Source organism: Mesoplodon bidens (assembly GCF_964165515.1).
Source record: "Mesoplodon bidens genome assembly, chromosome: 16".
In the NCBI taxonomy this organism is placed as follows: Eukaryota; Metazoa; Chordata; class Mammalia; order Artiodactyla; family Ziphiidae; genus Mesoplodon; species Mesoplodon bidens.
In genome coordinates this window covers 40123318-40136374 of record NC_138173.1, presented here as the reverse complement: position 1 = coordinate 40136374, position 13057 = coordinate 40123318, and the positions used below count along the sequence as shown (strand labels likewise).

The 13057-nt window shown below is 43.2% G+C and overlaps 1 protein-coding gene across 1 annotated transcript in view; it reads right to left on the bottom strand.

The window, feature by feature from the left end:
* Nucleotides 1-570: 570 nt before the first annotated feature.
* The window catches only part of SDC2 (syndecan 2), a 113119-nt gene continuing 100632 nt past the window's right edge, over nucleotides 571-13057 (bottom strand). The window contains exons 3-5 of the mRNA XM_081258672.1: nucleotides 8136-8272; nucleotides 3228-3363; nucleotides 571-1840 (exon numbers count right to left, since the gene is read on the bottom strand). Of these exons, the coding sequence (XP_081114798.1) occupies nucleotides 1677-1840; nucleotides 3228-3363; nucleotides 8136-8272 (437 nt within the window). The 3' untranslated portion in view covers nucleotides 571-1676. The remainder of the gene's footprint in view (nucleotides 1841-3227; nucleotides 3364-8135; nucleotides 8273-13057) is intronic.

The window sequence follows — 13057 nt, the reverse complement described above, 5'->3', positions numbered from 1 at the left end:
CAGGCATCGCTGCTTTCTGGCAATTGCATTCCTAAGCAGTGAGGCCCTCCTTTTAATGCACAGAGCCTCCCTGCCTGACTCTTCTTCCCTACAGTGTGAACTATGGTATTCCATCTATTATCTCTTCGGTTAAGCTTCAGGAGAGATTTGGAGCAGTTTCGAAGGTAAAACAATCTACAGGACTAAACCATAGACACCGATGTCAGGAAAGCCCCCTTTAGTCCTTGGGAATTTATGGTCCTAAAAGTTATTTGCAAGAGCAGGCATTCGTCTCAATATTGCCATCAGCTATCTCCATAAAGGTTGCAAAAGTCACAATTCCCTCTCTGGCGGCCTTTCGATATCTACATTCAAACATACACAGGATGATGATACATTCAGATTTCCTCTGGCCAATTCACAAGTGAATCTGGTAATAAACAGCCTCATCACTGAGCTCTTTGGTTTTTGATTTACAGACACTGTGGAACACTCAGAAATCAAACCCACATCATCCTTGAGAGCAGACAGTCGTTAGCAAAGGGGAGGTGTACATTTGACCGAAAATGTACAAAATTTATAACAGTGACATTTTCAATATTAGGCCACATGATTTATTCAGTAGTTTTTATGTTCCCAAATTACAATTTACGTCTATTTGTAAGACTACAAAAGTTACCATTATAATCGTCTGTTCTTATAAAATACCAACTTTTTTTTTAACTGTTATATATACTCATTAACACCAGTCTGCGAAGAGTTACATAGAATCATAGGCACTTCAAAGGCTTAAAAAGATGTTTACAACTTAAATGCGTTTTTAAGAACAAAAACTGATTTTTTCCTTAAGTCCCTACTCGTACCTTCAAATTGCAAGAAATTAACAAATACAGTGGCCAAAGGAATCTGCAGCAACTTCTCAAAATACTGTTATCATCTTTGGGTTTGCTGAGGCTTGTCAGTAACTCAAATCCTCCCAAAAGAAGATCTGATTAGACAGACATGACTAAACAGTTTTGTGGTGATAATCCAATTTTACACATTAATTTGCTGTTGCAAATCTGCCTGAAGCTACAGGTAATGAAAAACAAAGCAAGTGTAAAACGGATAGTCTGACACTTAAAAATTTATACAAAGTGGAAGTTAAAGTTTATATATTTGAAAATCACATATACACTAAATTACCATTATCTGAAATATCCAAAGACAAACTGCACCGTAACAGCTACAAAAGGCATAGAGTTTTGTTTTCTTTTCAAGGGGACAAGAGGGGCAAGCAGAGGAGAGGGAAACAACAGATAAATTAACAAAGTAAGACGAACTTGGTAAGGTCAATCTGAGACATGCAGACTCAAACGAAACAGCTTTCATCTTCAAACCGTAGGATAAAAACAATCTTTTCATATTTGCACATAAAAGTTTAAACCGATTCCATGAACATTGAGGGTTTTTAGAACATAATATTTTGCCACTGCTATTCACAGAACACTGCAGATGTTAAATGTGAATTTTATGTTGTTCTAAAGAAATACATGAGAAGTTTTAAATACAATGGGATTTTATCATTAAAGTGCCAGAATGGCTCTTTAATGGAAAAAACAAACAAACAAAAAAACAAAGATCTTCATTATTCTATGCAAAAGCTTTATTTTTAAAAGTTCAGTGATCTCATAAATAGAGACACTCAATGGGAGTTTTCACGCATAAAACTCCTTAGTAGGTGCCTTCTGATAAGCGGCACTGGATGGTTTGCGCTCTCCAAGGTCGTAACTTCCTTCGTCCTTCTTTCTCATGCGATACACCAACAGCAGGATAAGGAAAATTGCAAAGAGAAAGCCGATAACTCCGCCAGCAATGACAGCTGAAACACACCAGAAGGAAGATTACTCTCAGAAGAGGTTCAAGGGTGGCAGAAATTAGCTTTGTCAAGCCCAATCTATCTACACTTTCATAAAAAGCTTAATTTAAAAACCCCAAAACTGGATTCAATGAAGCAACCAGGTAATTATGCAAATCTGACATTCCTCAGGAGGTATAATACTTTCTTTGATTAATATTAATAATATCCCCCAAAAGCCTCAATAAGAAAAATCTGGCTGTGACCTCAACTAATTCCATACTTTAAAACTCTTGAGTCTCTTCGGTATTCACATTTTGTAGTCTAATCTTCTAATTGCTTTTTTCAATGAAAACACAAAACATGATATAATCGACTTAAATTCTGTAAAGGAAAATAAATATGAGGGGCTTCCCTGGTGGCGCAGTGGTTGGGAGTCTGCCTGCCGATGCAGGGGACACGGGTTCGTGCCCCGGTACGGGAGGATCCCACATGCCGCGGAGCGGCTGGGCCCGTGAGCCATGGCCGCTGAGCCTGCGCATCCGGAGCCTGTGCTCCGCAACGGGAGAGGCCACAACGGTGAGAGGCCCGCGTACCGCAAAAAAAAAAAAAAAAAAAAGCATGCAAATTTCCTTTCTAGTCTTGGATTTGGGACTATCCTCTTTCAGGGATCAAGTGTTGTACAGACATAGAGAACAGATTTGTGGTTGCCAAGGTGGGTGGGGAGAACAGATTTGTGGTTGCCGTGGGGGGTGGGGAGTGGGGAGTGGGGAGTGGGGAGTGGGGGGTGGGGGAGGGATGGACTGGGAGCTTGGGATTAGCAGGTGCAAACTAGTATATATATGTCTAACTGAATCGCTTTGCTGTACATCAGAAACTAACACAACATTGTCAATCAAATATACTTTAATAAAATAAAAATTTTTAAAAAGGATTAAGTGTTCTAAAATCTTGCAAATCTTCCCCTTTAAAATCAAATGTTAATCCTTTCATCAGTAAGTTACGATTAGAGACAACATACCTTGGGCACTATATCAATGGCCCTCCCCATAAAGAACCTTTCCTTAAATTTGTTTTGAAATCAGGATGAATGACTTGGATCAAGACTGATCGATTTTCATATTCTGCCACCCCCAACGCCCCACTGTTCTGGACCAGCTCAGGCCTTAACTTTCTTCTTCCTGCCTCTCCCCACCCCGCCCAAAAGGCTGGCCAAGGGGGAGGCTGAGGGAGCCGACAGAAAATAAAGATAACATTTGCCTAACTCTTGTCTCTCACTCTGGAATGAGACAGGTGCTCAATATGGTGCTAAGGTAACATCCAGCAAGCTTTGCCGATACCTCTGAATATCACTTAGGCAAATGCTGGCCTGTTTAAGGACGTGCCACCTGATCCCCACTGGGCTACTCACCTGCCAGGACTTCTGTTCGTTTAAACAGATTGTCTGAGTGCTTCTCAGTATACACATTTGTAGCCTCTTCAGCTGGGTCCATTTTCCTTTCTGAGTCAGAGAGGTGAACTTTTTCCTTATCAATTTCTTCAGGTGACTGGGGAAAAAAAAAGATTATGAAGATTTTCTTTTAATGTGCTGGAAAGAAGAAATAGTAGATAAGCACATTCCCAAGTTGGTTCTTTTCAAACACTGAGTTCAGGAAAGAATTGCAATCATTGCTTTGTGTGATGTGCATATCAGTGGGTGAGTCCTATGGTGGACCTACGTTGTTCATGGTTTTATATAACACCCATCACATGCATACGCAAAATGGATAGTTAGTGAGTTCATAATAATCCTAATGACATGGTTAGGTTGTTTGAGTCGACATTTCGTAAGATCTCTTTCCCACCACCCTTCGGACTTTAGGCCACCATCCCCCTCTGGCTGCTCCAACCCAATAGCACTGCCCCGATTCTCCTCACTCCTTTATCATCTTTTTGCTACACAGGGCACTGTGATGACAGCTTCCTTGTTGGCATTCTCTCCAAGTGTTCTCCCAGGGCTCTGCCTGCTACCAGTCTGTGGCGAGCAGCCCCCAGGCTTCGTCTGTAATGCTCCCCTCTATTTATTCACTCTTACAACACCTTCACCAAACCCTGGATGACAAAGAACTTCAGGGGGCCTGGGTTCTGCAAGTAGCTCCTATGTGGTCCTGATCAAGTCATACCACTTTTTTGGACTTCGTTTTCTATATCTGTCCAATGAATGGCACTCTCAGGTTCCTGAGTATTCTGCAAGCCTAAAGTACACTCTTCTCATAGAAAGCCCATCGCTATTTGGATACCTGGTAGAAGGACAGACAACTGGACAGATGAGAGAATGAATTATCTGGGTTCTAATCTAGGAGCCTTTTCACTATGCATTAGCAGTCGGGGAAGGGTTAGGAAAGGGAAGAGAAAAATAGGTTAATACTCAGGTTTTTGACTAGGGAAAGAGGAAAGCAAGTTCTGGTGGCGAATGAGGTGAGCATAAGTAGCTACTGTGATATTAGAGACTGAATTTAACTCATCCGTATCATCTTTGTCCCATTATTATGACAGATCGCATGAGTCCCCTCAGGTTTTTTCAGTCCCTAAGATCATTTGAGAGAGTTGACCTTCCCTCTGACTCAGCTTCTGATCCAGCAGCCAGGAAGGAGCTTGCATTTCAGGGGGTCTGCGGGTGTGGGGACAGGAGGTCTCCATAGAACTGGGGCCTCCACGTACTCACAGGAATGGTCCACCAGTGTACAAACTTCCAGGTGCTCTGGATGGAGCATTCGCTCTTTAAATTTAAAAGTTTTATTGTATGAAAGTAAGAGCTTGACTAATAAGAATTCTTCCAATAGTATAGAACTAACCTGAAATACCTTAACTCCTGTATAGATGTACAAAGTGAAAGTACGGAAGGCAGCAGAGATAATTAAATTAGGCCAATTAAAGATGTATCACATCCATGTCTGGTTGTTTGGATGCCATGGAAATGTGATGGAAGTAAAAGATGACGAGCAACGCTCGGCTCGAACAAACAACTGTGTTCCTTTTATTCTGTCCCATGACAAACTAGACAGAATATCTATAACAGTGACATTAATGCCACAGTGACGCCCATTCAAAAGCAAAGTCTACTTTAATGGTATCCTGGAGGCAATGTTTAATTTAGCTGTGCCATGTAACGACAAAATAGAAAATTGAATCACCAGTATTAATATTATTCATTATCAGTATTATCATGATAAGTACCTTGAAAAGTGTTGGATACAATGAGTAGCACTCAGTAAATCTCCCACAAATGGATAAATTTTTATTATTACTACATCGAACACAAATGATACCAGGAATGCAGTAAAAGATTTGGGGGTCCTTAATTTCTGAGCTCATCTGCCAAACATCTGTCTTCTTTATTTTAATCTGACACAATTATTTCCTTAAAACCAATTCTTAGGGCTTCCCTGGTGGCTCAGTGATTGAGAGTCCGCCTGCCGATGCAGGGGACACGGGGTCGTGCCCCGGTCCGGGAGGATCCCACATGCCATGGAGCGGCTGGGCCTGTGAGCCATGGCCGGTGAGCTTGTGCGTCTGGAGCCTGTGCTCCGCAACGGGAGAGGCCACAACAGTGAGAGGCCCGCATACCGCAAAAAAAACAAAACAAAAAAACAAAACAATTCTTAAAAACTTCAACCAATTTTCAATTCATTGTTGTGAACTGACCAGAGAGCTCTACGTCAAACTAGGTTTTGCTTAGGATAAACTCCACCATGAAAAGCCAAAACTGATTTTTTTTTTTTTTTTTTTTTTTTTTTGCGGTATGCGGGCCTCTCACTGTTGTGGCCTCTCCCGTTGCGGAGCACAGGCTCCGGACGTGCAGGCTCAGCGGCCATGGCTCACGGGCCCAGTCGCTCCGCGGCATGTGGGATCCTCCCGGACCGGGGCACGACCCCGTGTCCCCTGCATCGGCAGGCGGACTCTCAACCACTGCGCCACCAGGGAAGCCCAACACTGAATTTCTTGTCTCACGCTAGCGAGTCCTAATGGTTCCTAACGGTTCTTGACTTCAAGGGATTCAGTTATGACATGTGGTCAAATAAACAAAGCCAGATGCATCTTTCAGCAGCCACACTGGATGACCTACCCTCAGATGCACCTGTTACTTTTCATTGCCCCTTTTCTCCCTTCTTCCTTTCACTCACTGAACCGAATCCATTGCTGGAGCAGCTACCGTGCCCGGAGCCAGGTGTGTCTGCCTCAGTGCTCAGAGCTTCTCCCTCCTTTCCTGCTGCCTGGCCTGTGAAGTCAGTCTACTGCTAACGGCAACGAGCCCTTCTCCATCCCACAAACAGCACTCCCGTCTGGAGAGGGCTGACCTGACTGCTCCACATCTGCAGAAACCCATCCCGCCTGTCCCTCACCACCCTGTGCCCAGGCACCGGGAGGACGGCAGGTGAGGGGAAGAACAGCTGCACCCTGGGAAGGGGAGGCGCATCAGTGGGCAGGAAGCCTGCGTGCGTTCCGGCCTGCAGAGGGGTGCTCCTTCCTCGGGAGCAGGCCCGTCCCTACCTTCGTGACACAGCCTTCCACAGCCTGTCTGCTGCTAAAGCTTAGCAGCACCTCATTTCTAACCAGCAGACGGGTGAGCTCCAAAAGGGGGCACTTGTGTTTCCAAGTTCTCATAAGCAGCATGCTACCCCCCAGGCCGCCTGCAGAGCCTCCTGCTCTGTCATTCCACAGGCTCACTTGGTGAACTGCCTCGGCCTCTCCTGCTCTAACCAAATTCAATAAAGGCTTACAAAATGCTTACTGGCTCTCAGGTGCCACGCTGCATGCCCTCACATGTAACCTTCTCAAGGACCCATCAGGAATGCGCTCAGAGAAGCTAAGAAACTTGACCAGATCTAGGATTTGAAACCTAGGCCTTCTTCAGACTTTAATATGCATTTTCCAACTTAAATAGCTTACCTAGTAGTGGGTAGTCAGCTAGTTGCAGCAGCATGCTAATAAGGCCAAAATCATTGGTCTCGCAGTTTCCATGAACTAGTAGCTTTGCTCTGTTCTAAGCCCAAAGACCTTATTTCTTAGTAAGTCAGCTCTCAAAATGAATATAGGGATGTACCCGCATGCATCATTATCATTGGAAGAGGTCAGGGTTTACATACCACTGAAGGTGGGCCTGAAAAAACTCTGGGAAAACACGTATTGAGACTAGTACCTGGAGGCTGCTTAGTCCATAACCTGTTTCAGCAGATGTAAAAGTTCACAATGGTTTTAACTCAGAACAAATTCTTTACGAAATAAAAACAAATTTTCTTAGCATAAGCCAAATAAACTGAAAAGGTTTTGCTTCTTAACTGGGCTATGAGGTCCTTAAGAAGGAGTACCCTGTAAAAAAGATTTGTTCATAAGCTACGCCTGGGTGATAAAAGTACTAGGTAGAATTAGCTATCAAGCCATGAACAGACGTGGAAGAACTGTAAATGCATGTTACTAAGTGAGAGGAGCCCACCTGAAAAGGCTACAGACTGCATGATTCTAACTATGCAACATTTTGGAAAGGCATAACTATGGAGGCAGTAAAAAGATGAGTGGTTTCTAGGGGCTGGGGCAGGAGGGATGAATATGTAGGGTACAGAGCATTGTAGGACAGTGAAACTTTTCTGTAGGCTACAGTAATGGTGGGTACATGCCCATTATATATTTGTCAGAACTGACAGGATGTACATCACCACGAGTGAACCCTAAGGTAAAACTCTGGACCCTGGGAGACTATGACCTATCAGTGTAGGTTCATCAGTTGTAAGAAGTGTACTCCTCTGGCACAGGATGTTGATGGGAGGAGGCTGTGCATGTGGGGGAGTCTCTGGGAACTCTCTGTACTTCCCACTCAATTTCCTGTGAACCTAAACCTGCTCTGAAAAACAAAGGCTATCTAACAGCAACAACAAAAAAGCAGTAGGTGGGCAAATGTCAAAAGGATCATAAAGAGTAAGGAAGAGCCATTTACGATACAATGAAAAGACCCTTTGTCCTTACACAGTGTTAAAGGGCACCTCTTAAAAGGTATAGTCTGGGGCTTCCCTGGTGGCGCAGTGGTTGAGAGTCTGCCTGCCGATACAGGGGACACGGGTTCGTGCCCTGGTCCGGGAAGATCCCACATGCCGCCAAGCGTCTGGGCCCATGAGACATGGCTGCTGAGCCTGCGCGTCCAGAGCCTGTGCTCCGCAACGGGAGAGGCCACAACAGTGAGAGGCCCGCGTACCGCCAAAAAAAAAAAAAAAAAGCACAGTCTGTACAATTTTTTAAAAAGGCACCTTTACAATAACCTGAGAACGCAATGGAAAACAAAATACACCTTTGTCTGAGCGGGGATCTTATTCTGTATCTTGTTCAGAGTCGTGGTTTCCACTCTCGGAGCAGCACTGGTGAATGGGATCTTTGGAAGCGGTCGAGATGTGCTCAGCTCTGGACTCTCTCCGTCCTCAGCAGCTCCTGGCAAAATAAGCGAAGATGAGCTAAGCCCACGAATCAGGACACAGATTTCTACAGTATCAGACAACATTGTCTAAGGCTGACGATGACAGAGCCATGTTCTCTCAAAACACCTGCTCCTCAAGAACTTAGCACAAACCTTCCTGCAGTCTTCATAGCAGTGAAGAGTGATTTCAAGGTGGATCTGTGGGGAGCCTGGCATTTTTTCCTATATTATTATTATCCTGAATGCTCTCAGGTAGCCCTTCTTTTACTTCCATGTTCAGTCTGTCCTACTCAAGAGATTTCTTCCCTTCTGTGCTGAAAGGAGCTACGTTTTCCATTTTAAAACATATCCACCACAAAAAAGGAACACGGACGCTTTATCTGTGTGAGCTGCTGTTCTCTCCCCTTTTTGCAACCAGACTTGTCTAGTGGTGGCGTGCAGACTCACCACCAGCCTCTTCCCTCACCGTCTACTCTACTCTGTGCTCTACTGCCCCTAGCCAGGTGTCCCCTGTCACCACACTACTGGTGCTGTTTTGTGAAGGTCACCATTCCCCTCCACGTTCCATAGCCAGTGGCATTTTCCAGAGTCCTCATCTAATTGAACCTCCTAGCGCCACTGGACGTTTGTCACCTCTCACCTCCTTCTTGATATACTACCTTTGGGTTTCTATGGCTTTGACTTCCTGGCTTTCTCCCCTCACCTCTCCGGCTATTTCTAAGTCTCCTTTGCAGGCTCATTCTCTTCTACCTGGACACAAAATATGAAGAGTTCCTTAAGGCTGAGCCCTAGGCTGCTTCTTACTCCGCACTTCCTCTCTCACCCATGGCTTCAATTACCATCTAAAGACAAATGAAACCTAAGTTGACATCATTAGCTTCTACCACTCCTCTGAAATGTAGACCTACATATCCACTGGCCTACTTGGCATTTTCACTTGAATGACTCAAAGGTACCATATACATCTCTATCATGTTCAAAATACAACTCACGGAACAGACTTGTGGTTGCCAAGGGACGGGGGGTTGGGGAGGGAAGGATTGGGAGTCTGGGATTAGCAGATGCAAACTATTATATAGAGAATGGATAAACAACAAGGTCCTACTGTATAGCACAGAGAGCTATGTTCAATATCTTGTGATAAACTATAATGGAAAAGAATATTGAAAAAGAATGTATGTGTGTGTGTGTGTATATATCTAATTATATACTGAATCACTTTGCTGTACAGCAGAAATTAACACAACATTGTAAATCAACTATACTTCAATAAAATTAAAAAAAAAATAGAACTCATGATCTCCTTGCCTCTTCCCTCTACAAACCTGGTCTTCTCCCCATATTATCTTACAGTGAATGGAACCCTCCATTCCTATAAATCACAGCTCTGGCCCCTTCCCCTCTTCCTTACCACCACATTGAATCCATCACCTAGTTCTGTGGATTTTACCTTTTTATTATGTTTTCACTCTTACACCTTTCTATGGTTCCAGGGCCACCGCCCTCATCCAAACCATTGTAATCTTCTTATCAATCACTGTACCTACCTTCTTCCTAACAGCTCCCTTTCAGTCCACTGTCCACAAACTGGCTGTGACCACATCATCCTCCTGTTTAAAGCTATTACAATGGCACTCCACTGATTTCAAGATGAATATAAAATGCCTCAACCTAGCCTTGTGTGGTCCAGCCCTGGCCTACCTTTCCAGCTTCCTACAGCATCATTTTCCCTGCTGTCCCCTGTGCTCCAGCTGTGGTCCCCGATCTCTGGCCAGAAGCCTTTGCTTAGTTAATTCCTTCTCACCTCCAGACCTCAGCACAAATGTCATTCCTTGGAGAAGGCCTCCCTTCCATATTAGATTAGAGTCTTCGTTAAGTGGTTTTTTAACACCACCTTTCTTACCCTAAGATTGCATTTATCAAAAGTTTGTAATGATGCATTTGTTTGTGTAATGATTGACTGAAGTTTCCCCTACAAGACTGAAGCTCCATATGGCCAAGGGATTGTTCACCAAGTGCCTAACAGAGTCCCAACACCTCCAGACTCTGACCCAGTATTTGTGCAGTAAGGACTGACAACTGACTGCCAGCTGGGCACTATGTTTTTTTGTTCATTTGTTTTGCTTTTTTATCAGAAGAATTTGAGAATTTCTCATATTCAAATATAACATTCTTTTTTTTTTAAACATCTTTATGGAGTATAATTGCTTTACAATGGTGTGTTAGTTTCTGCTGTATAACAAAGTGAATCAGTTATACATAAACATATATCCCCATATCTCCTCCCTCTTGCGTCTCCCTCCTACCCTCCCTATCCCACCCCTCTAGGTCACAAAGCACTGAGTTGATCTCCCTGTGCTATGCGGCTGCTTCCCACTAGCTATCTATTTGACATCTGGTAGTGTATGTATGTCCATGCCACTCTCTCACTTCGTCCCAGCTTCCCCTTCCCCCTCCCCGTGTCCTCAAGTCCATCCCCTACGTCTGCATCTTTATTCCTGTCCTGCCCCTAGGCAATCTTGAGAAAGAAACACAGAGATGGAGGAATCAGCCTCCCGGACTTCAGACTATAACATTCTTTTTTTTTTTTTTTTTTTTTTATAACATTCTTTTTAAGCTGACCATTCGTCAAATTTGTAACAACTGAAAAAAAACTCAGTCTGTAACTCGAGCTAACCTGCTTCCTCGGACAGGAACAAATGATGAATAGCCCCAAATTCCTCACAGAAGCATGTTACAATAACAAGCGGTTCAAAAAGCAAGAGGTAAGATACTGGGAATAGTGCAAAGCTATGAATAAGGCCCATTTTAAAAATATTTTGATATACCGACTGCCTCTGGCACGTACACTCATTATACAGAGAAGAAATGGTGAGGGTCTATTGGAACAAATGTTGGATTTGGCATTAAACAAACAGTACTGATTCTGGCATTTATTTTCTCTGTGACCTTGGGCAAATAACGTTTGAGTCAGTTTCTTCACCTGTAAAATGGGGATAACAACAACTAAGTCTCAGAGGTGCAAATATAATATGTATATTTGAAAGCATTCTGTATACATAAAATGTTACAGAAATGTAAGTCATTAATAATGATGGCTCCAAGTACACTGCTCTTTCATATCAGTCTCCCCAATTTTCCATCAAAGTTTTATACATAATATGATTAATTTGCTTCTTACAAAAAAAATTCAATGAGAAATGAAAAATTTTCAGTTAAGGGCTTTCAAGACTCCCTTGGCTCACAAGAGTTACAAATACGAACTGCCAAATTAGGAATGTGGAGAATTTGTTGTGAGAGAAGAGATTTTGTAAAGTAGAAAATTCCCTCAAGTTGGCACTTCTTAAATTAGAGATAGGTGAGTGACCCACCTCAGAGGCTCCTCCACTGCATTTATTATCTTTATTAAAAAGATTGACCCTCCTGCCCAAACCAGTAATCTGGGGACCCCCTTTCAGCTCGCTTTGCCTGAGACATGCTAGCCCAGAGCCCAAAGCTCGTTTCCACCTGGGAAACTCCTGCTTACACTTTTATGCCCAGAATCAGTGTCATCCCCTTTCCATCCATTGTGGAACTGTTTCTTTCTCTATGTTTCCACTGTTCACTAAGTCTCTTCTTTTTTAAAAAATATAACATTTTCTTCTACTTATAAAAAGAATACATATTTTTAAAAAATACATTTTTCATGGATGATACTGGGAAACAGAAATACAGGAAGGAATAAATAAAATTATTCCACCACCAGAGAAAGCATCATTAGATTTTATTTACTGAAGTGTTCCTAGCACCTAGAATAGTGTCTGTTCCCCCGTGTTATGGGTCATTATTAAATAGTTGTGGAATGAATTGAATAAATATCTGCATATCATCTCCTAATGAGTTTTTCACCTCTTAGATGACAGTTCCACCCTCCAAGGACTCATGCACTCTCAGAATGTTCCCTTTTCAAAGTATCCTCTTCTTGTTTCAACATTAAAGAGCCTTATCTCTCCAACTGTAATAAGTTTTTCTGTAAGTTCTCTTCTCACTGTGAGTTTCTGTTCTCTTCCAATTTGGGGGTGTGGGAAGGTCTCTATCTTTCAGAAGTTACAAGTTCTCCTGTAAATGTCTGGGGAGCCTTGGTTGTCTTCTTGTATTTAAGAAGGAAAGGCTGAGAAGCTGACTAGAAGTTCTGAGCACACAGGAGAGGTCTGTCAAATGTTAGCATCATCAGTTAGATAGACTTGTGTGTTTTGTTGGAGAAATTGCCAATGCCAGTATCTTGGAGTTGGTCCAATTTCCTGGAGAGGGTAAAGGCCAGCCCGTCAGTGTTCCAGGAACTGACTGGGAGAAGACAACTGGGAATATCTCTGCATTAAATAACTCTTAATCTGAGAACCTGTATTTCCTGTTTTCAGTGTGGGGTCCCTTGCCCCATCTGTGCCTGGTACACTCCCAGTCCAAAGACCCTCTGTTTTATCTTCCCCAGATAATAAACCTCCAGTTTTCTCCTGAGGTTGGGAGCATCAGTCCCTTTGCTGCGTTATGGTGGGAAGGAATTAGGAAATCTACCTGCATCTTGAACAGACTTTCAACTAATCATCCTGAGTTTAGTACCATTTCCACACTCCATCTAGTGCCATGAATTCTGGGGCCCTACGAGGATTCTACTGTGTAAAGTGGTTGCCTCTTGGCTCTCCTCACCCCCACTACTGGCTAACTCAGCTTTCTCACATCTGCCAAGTCTGTTACTACTAGCCCATCTGCTTCCCAGCTTTCAAAACATTGTGGCGTTTGTCTCCTGTACTGTTTTGTTTGTC